This window comes from Dendrobium catenatum, unplaced genomic scaffold, assembly GCF_001605985.2.
Source record: "Dendrobium catenatum unplaced genomic scaffold, ASM160598v2 fragScaff_scaffold_1417, whole genome shotgun sequence".
In the NCBI taxonomy this organism is placed as follows: domain Eukaryota; kingdom Viridiplantae; phylum Streptophyta; class Magnoliopsida; order Asparagales; family Orchidaceae; genus Dendrobium; species Dendrobium catenatum.
This window is the reverse complement of record NW_021319879.1, coordinates 1,095,813-1,114,214: the sequence shown is the minus strand read 5'-3', so window position 1 is coordinate 1,114,214 and position 18,402 is coordinate 1,095,813. Positions and strand designations below refer to the sequence as shown.

At 31.3% G+C, this 18,402-nt stretch overlaps 1 protein-coding gene across 1 annotated transcript in view; it reads right to left on the bottom strand.

The window, feature by feature from the left end:
- Positions 1-8,847: 8,847 nt before the first annotated feature.
- The window catches only part of LOC110111596 (MADS-box transcription factor 6), a 36,328-nt gene continuing 26,773 nt past the window's right edge, over positions 8,848-18,402 (bottom strand). Inside the window, exons 6-8 of the mRNA XM_020843535.2 lie at positions 9,826-9,867; positions 9,411-9,544; positions 8,848-9,109 (exon numbers count right to left, since the gene is read on the bottom strand). Coding sequence (XP_020699194.1) covers positions 9,022-9,109; positions 9,411-9,544; positions 9,826-9,867 — 264 coding nt within the window. The 3' untranslated portion in view covers positions 8,848-9,021. The remainder of the gene's footprint in view (positions 9,110-9,410; positions 9,545-9,825; positions 9,868-18,402) is intronic.

The following is an 18,402-nucleotide window of genomic DNA, read 5'->3' as shown; positions in this document are numbered from 1 at the left end:
AAAACATTGAATATAAGCATTATTAACTATTCTTTTTGGAAGAACTCTCAATAGCACTCCTCTTGAAACTTTATCATATGCTTTATTTAAATCTACAAAAGTACATATGTAGATCCTCCTTACTCTCTCTATATTTGTCCATCAAACCTCTCAAAAAATGTATGGCTTTCATAATAAATCTACCCAGCATGAATCCAAACAAATTACACGAAAAAAAAACTTACAATTGACGGGAGGTGGAAGGTGGAAACTCACGGTCGGAAATGGAGCTCTCGCCGGCGAGGAAGGCTATCACCGTCAGCTACGTCTGGTGACCGTCAACAAAGCTCAGCGACCTCGATATACGATGAGCGACGGTGGGCGACGAGGGAAATAACGGAGATGCGAGAGAAACGAATGAATGAAATGAGTAGCCAGAGGGGCTCGGGTTAGGAAATAGGGCTTTCGCCAGTAGATTTTCCGGCTTCCCAGACGCCGGAAAACATTCCGGCGCATTTTGCGCCGGTTTTAAGTCGTTGAGTTTAAAAACGCCGGCGTATTATCCGCCGGTAACTACGCCAGATATTTTTCGCCGTAAAGTACACCGAAACAAATAAAATACTGGTATATTCCGACGTTTTTACCGGCGCATTAGACGTCAGAACTTTTCCAGCGGAACATGCGCCAGAAAAAATGTCGTAAACTTTCCTTCGCACTATGCGCCGTTACAGACGCCGTATTTACTGACGCAAATTATTCTGCCGGAAAATCCGACGGTAATCGCGTGTTTTCCCGTAGTGATTCTTCAATCCTAAAGGAGGTTGGATATTTAGGAAAATTTTGTAGGCATTACTCATAGAGGGGTTATAGTATTTTCCAAGACTAAGGATCTTGGATCCTTAAGGAAATCCCATTATTAAGGTGTTGTAATATTTTCAAAGCTTAGAGGAGCCTTAAGCTTAAAAAATCCCTGTATTAGACATTGCTGAGGAATAGGATTTTTCAATCCTAGAGGAGTCTAGATCCTTCGATAAATCCTTCAAGATCTTTACATCTTCCCTTGTGACATAACAAAAATTCAATCTAAACTTGCATTATAACCTCATTTACGTACATTAAAACTATCTCCTTCAAACTTGTAATGTAATCTAGCTTATGTAATGATCATTTTTTCATCTTCAAGGCCTACAAAATAATCTTGCTTATGTCATAACCATTTCATTTAAAATAGAACTTGTAACCCCACTTATGGCATCACCATAACCACCTTCAATCTAATGCCGCAACCTAATTTATATTGTAGTCATCTCCCTAAAGATGTGTGCCATATTACTACTTGTTTCACATCCTTCCATCTCTAAATCTATGTGACAACCATAATTACATCATATTTTTCTATGATTTCATCTGCCCTCCTATACACATACATCTATCACTATAAGAAAATGAGTGATTTTTGGTGAATGTTTTTTGTCAAAAATCTACAATTTTCATAAAAAACTGTAATTTCTGATAGATTTCTGACATAACTATTCCATCGATAAAACATGTGTAGAAAAATTATTTCAAAGGATTACCAATGGAAAATTGCTATTTTAACCAATGAAGAAAAATCCGTTGGAATTTCCTGGAGCGACAACATTTCCGATGGAATAATTTGTCTATCCATTGAAGAAAGGTATTCTAATATCATTTTAAATTAGTTTTGTAGTTTCAATATCATTATTTTAAATCTTTTTATCTTCCTATAATATGAGTTAAATTGAGATTGTTGATCTTTCATTTTGGAGGTTCACTATTACTAAAATGTTGGATCATGTAAGTCGAGGCTGCCAATACATAAATAGTTATTCCATATTTCTTCCTAAACATTTAAAATAGAGAACTAAATTATCCATTTCAAGGGAGCTAAGGGTTAAACAAACATTGACACCAATTGTTGTTACCTTTAATTACAATGCCCCAAAAAAGGTCCTAACTACATGTTCACTGATCTATATGTAACCATGACACTACCATAAAGAAAGTTACTATTTAGGAATAGTATATCCATAAAAAAAAAATTACCTTCATTCTTACCCAGTAAGGCTTAACTTGATCCAACATTTGAGTAATATCGGATCTCTTAAGGTAAAACCCATAGCTTCGATCACTCTCAAAAATAAAGTTCATCAACTGGTTTATGTTAATCTTCTTCATCCTAAACATTTTAGAGGTAATGCGAATTAGAATTTATTTTTTTTAAATCTCTTGGACCTTTTAAAATAAAATTTATATTCCTAAAATAATATGTTTGTCCTTCTATAGCTCATGTCAAATTAAATATTGATGGTTTAGTTTCGAATGTTTGGGCTAGATGTGATGGTTTTGTTAGAGATCATAATAATGATATGATGTTTATTTTTTCCTCTTCCATTCCTAATTATTGTAAGGTGATGTTTGCTAAAGCTACTAATCTTCTATCTGGCCTTAATTATTTTTTGGAGCACATCTTATTGAACATCTTGATCGAAACTGATTCATTAATGTTGGTTAAAATTATTAATTTGAAAAGTTGTTATAATGCTTCACTCTACTTCTATTAAGAATTTTTTTGCCTTCTAAACAAGGTGGACTATGTGATTTCCTCCATTTGGAGATAGGGTAAGATTTGTACGCATTGGCTTGCTAAAAAAGGGGCCTTTAACCACATCAATGATACTTACCATAATTTAAATGAGTTGTATCTTTAAGAGGTATGATTAGGTTGGTATGCCTTATATTAGGAAAAAGTTATACTCTTTTTAATGTCTTGTTTTTCCTCTCTTTATATGAGTTGTTGTTTCTGTATCCCCCTTTTTTGGGGTTTTATTATTTGTGTGGCATCTAGAGGGGCTTGTTGGTTTACCCTCGAAGGATGCCTACTAGTTTGTTAACTATGTGAATTTCCTACATGGGTGGGTGGTGTTCATTCTGGTTGCCTAGGTGAATCTCTATTGGTTGTGTTCGCTTGTATTGTGTTGAAGGCTATTGTGGTTGGGTATATTGCCTTTTTATCTGATGGTTATTCATGTTTTTGTTTATTATTGGTTGGTGGTGGTTCTTCCTCGAGTTGGATTTTTAGTGTTTATTGTTTCCTTTTGGGTGTTTATTGGGTGTCTTATAATGGCTCGTTGGTTGTTGTTGTGCTGATGGCTATGGTTTTTGGGTTGGTTGGATCTTTAATTACATGGTAGTTGTTCATTTTCTGTCTTGTTGGCTAGTGGTTGTTTTTCCCTTGCTTGGTATTTGGGTGTCAAATTTTTTCACTCGGCTGGTGGGATTCTGGTTTTTTTTGCTCATTATTTGTTATTTTATTTGTCTTGACTGGTGTTTCTTCATGTTTGAGCTCTTTCTCAACAAGGTTTTCTTTGGTGAACTTTCTTGTCTTGGCTTGGCTGGGGTGGTTGCCTTCTTATTTGGTTTTCTTATTTTATGTATTTCTTGCAAGCTCAATCACATCTTTTGGCTTCTTTGTTAAAATGTTTTATGTAGATCCTTTTGATTTTTTGGCCCTGCCTTCTTTTTAGTTTTGTTCTCTTTTAACTATAATTAGATAGGGATCTTAAACTATATATACATTCTTTTCCTTTTTTTTAATGCAGCTTTCTGAGTGGTACTGAATTTTTTATCCCTTTAAGGACCTTGTAATTATTTTGGTTAATTAAAATGTAAGCCCACTATGAGTTTTATCCAAAAAAACCTATAGCTTCAATCTAGCATAGATGAAAGTCATTGAATAAAAATTTAAAAAAATGATATTAAAAATTCATTCTTGGGTCAAAAATGACATCTTTCATGCAAATCTTAAAATTAGGCTATATATATTCCTCTCCATATCTCTATGAAGTTATTTTGATTGTTCTTGGATATTCCCATAAAACCAAATATTTATAAGTATGATCGATTTAGTTCAACTCTAGATTACATTCAGTTTCATTGAACCACCTTTAAATCTAGAAGAGACATTAGAGGATCTTCAATTATGGAAATTTGCTATGTTGGTTGAGAAATTTTTCTTTGATTTTTTACAAATTGAATATATACTAGGCTAAAAAATGGATGATTTGATATATGAATTGAAAAAAAAATAATCTTTTCCTAAATTGGGATGATTCACAGTTATAGGTAATGAAGATTTATTTTTTAGATTTTAGAAGGCTATTTAACACTCGTCGTTGAAACTAGAAATCAAAAGCACTAAAATATGTGGAGAGATTTAAAAATTTGCATTCACTTTTTTTTTTTTTTTTTAAAGAAGATAACAAAAATTTTGTTGATGTATTCTCTAAAACTTTTAATGCATTAGAAAGTATTTGCTTAGTACATGTAAAAGTTTAGGATTTGAAATTATAATGTGAGGCAATTAGATATTAGATGCATCATAAATACTTATAGATTATTTAAACAAGAAACTCTATGTTGTCAAGATCGTTAAGCAATTTCTATCACTTATAGTTAATAGTTTATGATAAATATTTTACACTTTTTTTATATTTTCTAGTTGAGAGGCTTGATTAAGCCTTTTAATTTGCATACTTGAAATTGTTCTTAGATAACTTTTATGGGATTCATGAAATTGGGAAGCAAAATTATCATAATTATTTAAATGAGTTTTATGTTATGAATAAGACAATATATGGAATAGGGGAGTTGGATCTTATGAATGAACTTCACCAATTAATAATCAATCTTCTTTAAAATGCTAGGAATGAGGCTTATAGTGTCAAACTACATGATAAGAGGGTTAACATTATTTTTCATGTATGAAAACCTAAAATCAGGAATATTATAGATGTTAACTTTGATAATCTGAAGCCCTAATAATTTATTTCTACAAAATTTTTGAACAATTATTTACTGCCAACTTTGAGCCTCAAGTTGTTGTCACTCTATCCCATCATGAATCTATGCTCCCAGTTGTTGAATCTCCCAGGCACTAGCTCATACATTTGCCACATGTAATTGTCCTGCAACATTTGTGCTTCCAATTATCTTGAGAAACTCTCTTTGCTTAATTTTTTGGTGGCTCTAGCCATCATATGTTGCAATGATTGCCTCCTTGGTTAGATTTCACCTACCTATCCTTTAGATCCTCTCATTTATTAAAGATGGTTGTGTGGTAAATGCCTTACAACATCATCTCTCATCCTCTTTTGGTCTGATATTGATCTACAATGCCATTGCCTATTTGGGGGTTCTACATAAGTGATGGTTATCCATCTTATTGATAGTTTCTTTGAAGACTTAATGTCTTGTGCTTTTTTCAGAATGCTCTTCGTAGAAATATCTATCCTTTGGCTTCTAATAATGTTAAATTGCCTTCTATATTCAAAGGGAAAAGACTTAAACATTTATTGGATCAAGAAACATCTACTTTTACCTCTTTGAGCAAAGTTAATTGGTTGGAAAATTTTAATTTGGATGCTCTTCTTTAAATGGTCTTTGATTTTTTTTAGTTGATTGGAGGTTAATATTTATTGGTAATGTGGAGTTTTTAGATCAGAAGCTCATTCTTATTCACCTCCATATTGATGATGATTATTCTAAAATCTTCTTAAGAAGATTTGTTTACTCAAAGACTTTATAAGCTACTTGGTAAAATGATGTCCTAGGCCCATTTTTTATTGAATGAATTTTAGATGGCCAAAGGAAATGTGTTTATTCTAGACGGATTTCTGTACTTTTATTTGCATCTATGTCTATTTTAACTAGGAAAGAAATGTAAGTGAGCTAAGGTCTAATAATAAACATGTACAAATACCATTTTATATATAAAATAACTTTCAAATCTAGTAAATTCAAGAGTCAACAACCAAGTAACAAAGAAAGCATAGGGCTTATGAATTACATTAATTTTCCTTTCTTTATTTTTGTCGAGGTTTGAGACTAGGTTGTATATAGTGTCTAGTTCACTATATTTTTTATTTTCATTGAGACGCATTTAAAGAGTCCTATAAACATGACCTTTTATGTCAACTTGTATTTACCCTAATGTATTTTTATAGTTGTACTTATGATTGGATAGGAAAATTGGTTTTAAAAATTCATTTTTAAGGAGATATTCTCTCCCTTTTTTTAAATAATACCCACAAAGGGCTTACATGTTGAATAAAAAAAATGATTATAAGTCCTAAAAGATATAAAATGCTCACTAATGCTCAAAGAGCTACAGTAAAAAGCAAAAAAAAAAAAAACCCAAAAGCCAATGAACCATACTAAAATACATAAAAAAGGAAGAACTAAAGGGAGGCAAAGGGCCAACCCCCCCAAAAAGGAAATCCAAGCTCAAGTAAAAAAAGCAACACAATCAGGACCAACAACAAAGCCACGAGTATTTCACCAAACCATCAATTGGGCACACTAACAACAAACTCCAAGATTCTTATCATTTCTTTTTATTTTTCCTCTTTTTCTTACCAGAAGCAAGAAAAGAATCATCTTTGGTGATTTGTATTTAAATAGATATCTTTGTAAAAACTACCTTCATTAACAAAATGAAGCTCTCCCTCTTCCCAAATAGACACTGAGAAGCAAGCCCTCCAAATAAGGTTGAGAATATCATCCAGATAAATAGGGATGGAAATTATGTGAATTAAATTGGAGACATTAATACTACTTGAAGAAGTATTACAACCTACAAAAGGAGTCATTTGATTACAAATTTGAGCTTCCAAGACAATATTATCATTCTCATCGATAGGGTTTGGGAGGAATGAAGGTTTCTCAATATTTTCCACGGGTTTGGAGCCATCAAAAGGAATAACATTTGAAGGATCCACCAATTTCTTATTAATGTCAGCATCATCACTACCGGTAGAGGGCACATTAATATATAGATAGGTTATTGCTAATATCTTTGGCTTTATCTTTTCTCCATTGGGAATGTAAAATAAAATACTCAGCAGAAGCATAACCATGTACTTTGCGATCATTACAAAAAGAAAAACTTTTTAGTTCAACTTTCTGCATATAACCAAATGATTTTGGGCCAACCAACACATTTCTTTTGGGTATTTTTTAGTAATATCCAATTCAACAAGCACTCTAACAATAGTAGGATGTGAACAAGAGGCAATGTCTTAGTCGGTTTTAAGTGGGCAACCAAAAATAGAGCGAAGGGAATGTAAAATTTGGGTGGGGTTGAGTAGATGTATCCTTAGATTAGGAAATGATATCTAAATAGGAGCAATAGGTGACTTCTTAGTATCAAAGAAGGGAGTCCACTTCAACACATTCAATTAATAATTATTAATATAATAAGATCTTCTTACAAACACCCTACTATAGTTCAAATCATTAGCAAGTTGAATGATAACATGTTTGGCATCCATAAGTCCAAATAGAGAGCATGCCAGAAAGATTATGGTTAATAAAAATTGATGGATATCAAGTAGATTCGATCAACACATAAAATTTTTCTACCAAATTAAATTCAAAAGGAGCAGCCAAATTTTCCAAAAATATCCTCAGAAAAAATTATAGTAGGAACCTCTATAATTGAAGTTTTCGTTAAGGAAAAAGACGGAGATGAAGAAGAGCTCATACCAGCCCCCACATCTTTGAAAGAGCACGAGTTAGAGGAAATACCCAGACTAGAAACTCCAAAAAAGGCCCTGATTCTTAACTGTTGAAGCACGTTTGGATGAAACCCAAAGATTTGGAGGAGGCGCCGCCATCCTCATGGATCCCGAGCACTAATCAGGAAGTATGTGAGCATGACGTACATGGCCAGGCTGGGAGAGCTAGGGCATCATGAGAGCATGGACAAACCAAACTAGTGGAGTCATCCTTGGCCGATAATGGAATCCAAAGTCGAGGCGATGGGGGATGGAGCTAGGGTTTTGAGAGCTATGCGATGTGCTCTGTTCTACTTCTTCTCAATCTGGATTAGCTAGGGCTCGATGGAGATATTCTTTCCTTGATCCTTGAAATTAGGTAGGATTATGGTTTAGGGTTATTGTGACTATCTAGAATTATAATATCAACAGTCTCTTTATAATTTTTTTGTCTACAACCTTAATTAAAAGTTTAATCAAATCTAAAATTAATCTTAGAAAAATTTCTCTTAAAACTAATGTATGGCACATAAAGACCACCTTTTTTAAAAATATTTATTTTCTCTTTGTATTTATGTGAATATATAATTTGAGTATTGTGCCTTTCACACCTTTTCATAGAGGCAACTTATTATCAACATTAAGCCTAGTGTTTCATTACTTATTAAATTGTTAAACATTCTCACATATAGTAAGGAGCAATATTAATGATAGATAATGATGAATTATTCATGCCATGGGGGGGGGGAGGAGAGGGGGGCGTGTATACTTTCTCTATTTAGATGCATGTCTGGCAACATGAATCTAAAACTTGCTTAAATGGTAGTGTATACACACTTTGGTAGTTTAGTGGTAATGTTGATGTATACAAGATTTTAGAGTAGTTAGGTAGTTTGAATCAAATAGTTAAATTATATATATATATATAGTAGTAAGCGAACATTGTCCAAAGGAGAGGTTATTGGCATGCCACTAGTGTCAAGGTAAGCCTAAGGATCACCTCTCTCATGAAGCCTGTAGCCTCACACAAGGAAGGAGTTGAGCACATAAGGGTCTACTTGGGTCAAATCACTCTGAATCAACAAAAATTTGAACTTCTGGGCATCTAACTATTTTCTCTACAGATTCAACATAATATGGAAAATCTTTTGTATGTATTTTATGTAATCTAAAGCAATCACTTAGCCAATTCATTATAAATATTATACTCGGCTAACAATCTCCTTATGAAAGCTTTTACTAGATACAGCATTTGTCCTAACATCAATTAGAAAGATACAGCACATTGACTTGTCATGAAATTATAATATTCCAACTACATGAACATATATATTCATTATGTCAGTGCATCATTTCAGAAAATACAAAACCACATATTCTATGACAGACATACACAAATAGCAGCTTAGTTCAGTTTTTGAAAAGATGAACACCAGATAAATATTTCCTACTATTTCCTTTCAACTTAAAGCATCCATCCAAGCATAAAATTGTTATTCTCTACACCAGGGGTCCTGGGAATTACTGTTTCTGGGGGAACAAACTGGTGATACCTGTTTGATATGATATTTAGCTTAGAACTCAAACTTTTAGTGATGAATCTTAAATGAAAAGCAACAGTTAATTGTTCTTGAGATGGATTTTCCTTCTCTTAAAAGAAGAATGACTCTCTCCTCTTATTGAGTTATGGGACGACTTTCTTGTTGCTTTTTAAAGTAGCTTTTTAGTAAAAAATTAAATTTTTTTTACTAAAAAGCTGCTTTAAGAAGCAACAAAAAAACCGTCCCAAACGAAGCCTTAGATAGTTATCTTTTTAAGTGAATATGTGTTGTCATATCTTCAAGAAGTACGTACCCAATATGTAGAGTTGGCTCGCATTCCATTCCACTCGACTGGTAAGGATTCATTTGGAATGCATTGCCTTCAACCACAGCATCAGATTCCCATGATCCTTGGATGAGCCTAAGAGAGCCACTTCCAGCCTCAAGCTGAAAAAACATATCAAAAGTTACTTCTGCTGCCCTCGGAATGGTTACCTGTCATGACTGAGAATATATGGCATATGACAAAGCTGGTAGTTTAAGATAGTGTATTTCTTGTGTTGTTTCTTTATGTTTTATTAAAAAATTATCATAGACCTGTACTAAGAAGTTATATGAGCTATAACTTGACTTTATATCAATGAAATTGATAAGATCATAAGATAGAAATATTGTATATTACTTAAATTCATAATTGTAGCTATGATTCCATCTGAGATATTGAATACCTTCATTTTTAGTTGCTTATTGATCTCTCCAAGCTGACGTTCCTGCATAGAAAACAAGAAACATCATAAAATATAAATGGAGAAGGCAAAAAAGGTGAAATTATGTATGTTGGCTACCAATTTCTGAAACATTTCATCATAATATCTGAATACAGTAAGTTCCTGAAACTCTGAGTGGTTGTAGAAGATATATATTGTAGTGAAAGAGATAAGAGAAACTTTATTTAAAAATAAACAGATTTCATCAATTAAAATTTCAGCTATTATCACACTTAATGTTTAATACGTACTTCTCACAAAAAAAAAAAAAAGTTCATAGTAACCCTTTAGTCAAAATTTAGCCTCAATTTTAAAATTATGACTTATTTTAGGCGTGCCAACTTCTCGATACAGGAACAATAATCAAACCACTTCAAAACATTACTATAAGTAATAAATATGGCTAAAGATGTTGCTTTTAGTAAAAAACTTGTTGGAAAGAAAGACTAATTTATAATTAAGACTCAACCCCAATAGGCTTACCAAGCCACCAATTCAGAGACAACCTAATATATAATTGCTCCATATCTTAGTTTGATTTTGTTCAATGATAGAATAGAGTTTAATGGATGCCCTCTACACACTAAAAAGTTCTAGAATAAAATTCCCCCTGTGCAACCTTAAACTAATTTTGATTAACTATTCACTTCCAATATAATTATAATAAATTCTAGCTTTCTTCCCATTTAAGATTGAGCTATATGTTCCTCCCAAAACCTTTACAAAATTGATTCACATTTTTATAACATAGTTCCAGAAGATAGAATGATTTATAAAGATGATTTATTCCATGCGTGGAATACATTTGGTTTTATTCAACTACTTTCTAATACAGGTGAGTATATGGAGCATATCAAATAAAAGAATTTTGATGTTTTGGTCAAGAATCTTTCTTTGTTAAGTTTCACATTGAATATATAACATACTAGAAGATACATAATTTATTATATTATTCAATACAGATTTTTTTTGCACAAGGATGCTATAGAGTTATAGGTGATGAATGGCTATTTTTTTTAGAATTTTCATAAGACTAGTGGAACTTATTTTATTTAAACTAGAAATCTAGAAATACATAGAAAGTTGGAGAAAATTTGAAACTTGCATTAATTTTGTTGATGCACCTACTAAAAATTTCAAATCATCCACAAGCATTCAGTTGTTTTACATATATATTTGAAACTTTAAACTGATAGCTAAGGCTATTAGATATTTGATGCATCTCCAATACTTGAAGATTATTAAATATAATGTCATTATATTGCCAAGATCTCAAAGCAATCTCTACCACTTTAATTTTATATTCTATAATGAATACTTTCTACATCTTCCTAGGGATTTCTTAATAATGGACATGAATAACATTTCTAAAATTGCAATGAGAAAGTTTTCTTGGCATGTATAAAACTAAAATGCTAAACTCTCTTTAAGAGCAAAATGGGTTTTATTAAGACTGATACTTCTTATAGAAATCAAAAGTTAGAGCATATGAATGATATTTGCTAATTAAGAAATAAACTTCTTAAAAATGTGAAGGATGCCAAGGAAACTTATAGTGTCAAATTATGTGATAAAAGGAACCTTATAGATTTATCTTAAACTGGGGTGACAATTTTTTCATGATTTTTTTAATTAAAATCCATAGAGGGCTTACACGTTAATTAGGAAAACAAAGTACAAAGCCCTTAAAAGGGACCGAAAACTCAGTAAATATTCAAGGAGCTACAACCAAAATGAAAATAAAAATCTAAGGAGTCTAAGATCCCTTGCTTGTTACAAAAGGGAGAGAAAGCCAAACTTAAAAAGGCCTAAAGACATACCAACTATAAAGGTTGAAGCTAGGAAGCAGATAAAAGCGATAAAAAACCTGAAAACAGAAGTAGAAAGCAAGAAAAAGAAACAAACCTAAGGGAAAGATTACTTAAGAGTATATCAACCAGCAGCAAGAACCACCGAAAGCACAAAGAGAGTGGTTAAGGGTTGATTTTTAATATGATTAGGAACATAAAATAATAAACATTGTAGATTTCAACTTAGAAGAGAGAGTGTTTAACTACCTTCAACCACACAAAAATCTACAAAAACTAAGGACAAATCATATATACACAAACATATGAAGAAGGTTCATTTGATTTCTAATATGATTGAATGATCTACCTTGATTGGATAAACACATTCTTAGACATCTGGTCGAATGAACATTAACACTAAGGTTGTATGAAGCTACATCAATTTAAGCCTCCATGATTTCTAATGAAATTTATTGTAGAACCAGTTTTTATTTTTTATTTTTTTAATGTTATAAATGTACATATATTTAAGAAAAGAAATGTGTAAAAAATATAAAAGTATTTTTTTATTCCAAGAACTCATCCAATTTAATATTCCTCATCCATGCATGTATTTAAAATATATTCACAATTTTTTAAATTTTTATGAGGTTAAGGGTTGTTAAAAGCTCTATAATTTAAGTAAACATCTGTAATGTTTCTATTTTTGAGTTCTTATTTTGAAAAATAACATTACCATATTATCAGGATGACTCATGGTAGTTCCTCTTATAACAAAATTTAATACTACAAGTCTTCTTATCATCCTTTACATTTTTAAAGAAGTTTGATTCTTAATTGATGGAAATTATTCATATGCTCTAACTTCTCAGTTTTATAACAAACCTCATTCTTAACACTTATACTCCATTCAGTTCTTGAATATAGTTTAACTTCCTAATTCCCTAGAACCAAGGAAAATTATCCTTAAGCATATTTAGGTCATACATATTATAAAGATTACTCATATCTTTAAGTAAGAAAATCATTAAAAAAGTGGTATATAATATTCCTCATATATTATAAATTGTAAGTGATAGAGATTATTTATGTAGCAAGTGAATGTTTTTTATTGCTTTGAAAATTTCAATAAATACAACAATAAAATCTTGAATATCATCTTTATAAAACAAATAAAGATATTTTTTTTAATTTATACAACTTTTTAGTAGTTTTTTATTGCTAATTTCAAAAGGCAATAAAAAACATTTCTATCAAACAACAAACCTGATGCATTCCTCCACTTCAACCACATAAAATGAGCATATATATAACAAAACAAACTAATACGACTCACTCTAATCTTATCATCCACTGGAGCTACTCAAGCCATTTCACGTATATGTTCATTTCGTATCCTATCTCTAAGAGTAAAGCTAATCATCAGCCTGAGCATTGTCATCTCTGCAACACTTAACTTAATACTATTCTTCTCTTTTAATGACCAACATTCTGCACCATAAAGCATTGCACATCTCACCACATCTTATAGAATTTTTTCTTAAGTTTAAGGGCGACTTTTCTAGGAGACGATATGCCAGATGCATTCCTCCATTTCAACCATTCACAATGAGCATATATGTGACCAAACTACTAAGGTGACTCTCTCTAATCTTATTTTTCACTGGAGCTACTACAACCTTTTTAGATATATGCTGATTTATTATTCTATCTCTAAGAGTAAAGCCACTCGTCCACCTGATCATCCTCATCTCTACAACACTTAACTTAACATTATGCTTCTCTTTTAATGGACAATAAACTGAACTATAAAAGCACTATAGGTCTCCCAACATTTTATAGAATTTTTCTTAAACTTGAGAAGACTTTTACATTGTACAACAAGCTTAATGCATTCCTCCATTTTAACCATATAATATCTCTATTTATTTCACCATCAATATGAACAATAGACTCAAGATATCTAAAACATGTACTCTTATTGATATCTAAAACAAGTACCCTAATCCAAATAATACCTCTATAATTCAAGTTTTCCTTCTACTCTTATCAACAAGAGAATTTCATCAGGAAAAAACATACATTCCCTTTGTTGGTCAACGGCAGGGTTCGACCGATTCACGGATTTGGATTTGCTAAAGGAAGAAATATGGATACCTTCGCAACGACCAAGCTCCCGCATGAAGGAGGTGTGACTTTGGATGCGAGAGGAGGTGTGACTTTTGATGCGATAGGAAGGAATGTCGTTGAAGGTGGCGATGCGATAGGAATGCAAATGTAGTCAAAAGGAGGGGAGGTGACTGGAAAGAACGTCGTTGAAGGAGGCTAAGAAGCGCGGAGGCGATGTCGATGAAGGAAATGGAGAGCAGTAAAAAAAAAAACTGAATAAATGAAATGAATGCACGCTCAATAGGTTAGATAGGACATTTTGCATTGAATTTGCGGCAGATTTACCTTCGCAAATTTGCTGTGAATATTCTACCGCAAATATGTCGCAAAAAGATCTTCAAAAATTTCCGTCGCAAATCCGCTACCATTTTTTACAAAAAACAATTTGCCGTAAAGCTCGTCATTAATCCACCCCCCAAAAAGCTAACTTTCCTATCTCGTATCAGTATAGTTCATAATTGATAAAAATTATTTAATTTCTCTTCATGATGCTTTCTTACCAAGGGACATGGATAAACTTTCTAATCCGCATTTCATAATATTGTCAAGGAATAGCTGTTTGGGACGCATTAGATTGGATGCTAAACTCTTTTAAGAAATTTGATTAGTTTTATGTTAAAAAATGAGTTTGGTTATAGAATTTGGGGGTTTAAGCTAAAATGATTAATCTTCGTCAATAATTAATAGATAGGTTTTGGGTGGGTGTTTAATGATTTTTGTGCTACTTTTTTTATATTTATTTTTTGACCTCTATCCTATTCTATTCCGATAAAAAAACTATGTCAACGCTTCAGATATTATTAGGCGTTTTGTATTTGTATTCATGAAAATGAAATGTTCTGCTGGAAAAAAAATCTCAAGAAAGTGACAGCTACAGCATAAAATATTTTTTTAATAATACAAATATAATGGATAAAAAAATATGAATGTTTATTTAAAAATATTATAAAATAACATTCAAATTTTGTAAAAATAAAATTATCTTGTCTAATATTTTGAATTGAATATTTTTATTGTAAAATAATTTATTGAATATTTTAATATAAAGAAGTATTTAAAACCCTAATAATTTATTTCTACAAAATTCTCAATGGCTATTTTCTGCCTATTTTGTATAATAACCTGAAAATTGTGAAAATAATTTTAAAATTAAAATTTTAAAAATTTAAAAATTCTAAACTAGAGCACTAAAACACTATGCTTGGGGGTGTAGTGACATTGGGAGGCACTGAGAAAGCACCGTCGTGGTGCTGAGCTCTTTAGAATTTCAAGAAATAATTCAACTTGCTATTTTACATGTAGTGTTGCAGCTCAGGGTCTTTGGAGCGTCGTGGCACTATGCACTAAATATCATTTTTTATACATTTTATTTTATATTTAGTGCAAAACCTCCTCTCACCCTCATTTTATTTGGCTTGTCGGGTAAGGAAGAAGGACGGAAATTAAAGGAAGAGGGGATACGAATGAGAGAGAGAAGAGAGAGAAAAGAGGTTCAAAGCATTTTCGTTCGTCGGATCTGTTCTGAAATTTCTTCTACTCATGATAGGGAACTCAAGTACGTACTACTTTAATTTTTAATGATTTTGAGTTTATTAATTTAATCTTTCATAAATCGATAAAAATATATTTTATCTTGATTTATCATACTTTTAATATGTAACTTTTTGTATATGATATATATGAATTTTATGATCATTTTAATTATAATATTATTCAATTTTACTGTGTGGATTAATAATTGTGATTTTTTGAAATAAATGAATTATATTTAGATTTCTTGTATTTTATAGATGAGTGTATTTCATATATAATATTGACTTACATTGTATAAAAAAGATGATGTGACTAATATAACATAAATGTGGCACTTACATACAAACAAGGTATGTTGATTATTAACACTATAATTAATATGTGTTAGCTTTTAAAATACAATATCCTACACATAAGGCTGAGCCAATGGGTTTTTCTTAAAATAAAAAGTCTGTGATGTATTCCTGAATTTTAGCCTGTAATTGATTGATTGAATTTTGTTGATGGGCAGATGGTGACAACTCTTTATAGATTATTGAAAGCAACTGTAATGATGATGTAATAATGGCGTGATGATGATATAATGATATAATAAATAATTGATAAGACTCATGGATGACAGATGAAAAAAATGAAAACACCATATTAAAATTAGATGTCCTGCCTTTTTATTCATAATTATATTCATGATTATATTTACATGTTAGCACATGAACTAACTCATAGATAGAACTAAAATAGAATTGATAAATAAGCTTTGAAACTGATACAACATAACATAGTATCTGACATACACTTATAGATATTAATTGACATATTAATATAGTACACTTGTATGACATACTAATAGATAAGTACACATGGCTCATCATTAATAAGAACATATGCTGGAATCATTGACATGAATATAATTGATAGATAATCAGCATATGTGTTACTTTATATAACCTAACATTATTTTATATATTATTATTGATATTCTTCTATGTTGAAAAATTCTTATGCTTCTTGATATACTTTTATTTTATTGATCATTTTAATTTCTTGATGTATTGATACTGATCATTGATTTCATATCGATGACCACTAATTTTATATTGATTGTGTTGAGCATGCATATTTATTCTTGAGACCTTGCATTGAATGCAATGGTGGGTTATAGTTGTTTACTGGATTGTGTGTTCATTATATGGATTTGATTGATTTCAAGTCAAGACCCTGTGGACTGAGCTATTAGGATCTTCAAATTTTTCTTTTGATTTTTATATTTTGCTTTATTCTTTTGTAGTTAAGAGTTGTTGAGATAGACCAATATTATAAATAATCTCCTGGCTATAATAAATTAAAATTTGATGAATGAATATAGTGAAATATTTTGATGCATATAATTTATAGATTTTCTTTTGCTGGACTGATTTATATTTATGATTATACCGAAGCTCTGGTAAATTTAAATAAGAGATAAAATATGAAATTCTTCCCATTTAGATTTTAGGGCCACACTTTATGCCTCAAGTTGTCACTCTATCGTCATTGTCCTGCGGCATAAGTGCTTCCAGTTCATGTCTCAACATCTTAAGACACTCTCCTTGATTTTGTTAGTCACTTCTGAGACACTCTCCTTGATTTTGTTAGTCACTCCCTTCAGATGTTGCAGTGATTGTCCCCTTGATTGGTTTCACCTACTCCTTGAACTTTAGAAGGGCCTCTCCTCCAAATCCTCTACTCAAAGATGGTTGTGTAGCCCTGTTATATTGGGGTCAATGTCTTACAATATAATCCCTCATCCTCTCTTGCACTAATATTGATCTTAGGTGTCATTGCCTATGTTGGTTCTTTTACCTGAGTGAAGATTGTTCATCTTATTGATAGTCTCCTTGATGACTCTATATCTCTTGCTTTTTTGGAATGCTCATTGTGGCAATATATACCCTTCGACTTTTAATAATGTTAAATTGCCTTCTATATTCAAATGGAAAAGAGTTAAACTTTAATTTGATCAAGAAACTTCTAATTTTAATCTGGCTGCTCTTCTTTGAATGTTGTTTGATTTTTTATTGATTTGAAGTTAATCTTTGTTGACATTATGGAGTTTTTAGATCAGATGCGCATTCTTATTCACCACCACATTGATGATGATTATTCTAAAATCTTTTCATGAATAGTTTTCTTATGTAAATGGGTTCAAAATGCACATTCTAGAATGATACCCTGAATTTAATGTGAATTTAAGCTATCTAAAACTTGTCAAGGCAAATTTTCTTGATAAAAAATATATGAATACATTTCTTCAATATTCTTCAGTCTCCCTTCAATCTATATTTGAAATAAATCATCTTTACAAATTATCAATATATATGGGAACACATAACAAAACAAAACAACTTTATAGAGATTGTAAGAGTATCATATAGCTTAATTTTAAGATGGGCTAAAAGTCATTTAATCCAATTCACCATTATCAATATCATTATTTAAAACTTTTATCAAATGCCTTTAATCTAAGTCTGATTAAGGCTATAGGTTTTTTCCTTCTAAAAGACAAACTATCTATCACTCAAATGCAGGATCTAATTAGTATGCCTCATTGGGAAGAAATGATAGTAAATTTTTAAGCATTAGCCTCCTCTTAAATAGTAAATTTTCTTATGGTTGATGCTATATTTAACTGCAAATGAATGAAAATAGATGCCCTCGATCTTTTGTGGCCTTTTAGTGGGAATCTTTGGGATATATGTTGCTTAAGCCCTAGTTGCCTTGAAATAACTAATTTAGGTCTCTTGTCTTGATTGAGTAAATAAATACATTGAATAACAATCTATTGGCATCTTTGACCTTGTTGGCTTTGATCTAATCATTCCTAACAAAGGATATAGCAAATGTCCACCACTTTGAATGCATAAGAATAACCATTATCTTAAGAAAAGCACCAGCCACATAAGAAGCTCTAGTTAGATCCTAAGTTATCATTGATTAAATTCATGAAAGAAAGGTTAATGTTGTCAATACATAAATTATTATTTCATATATTTGCTTACCCACTCAA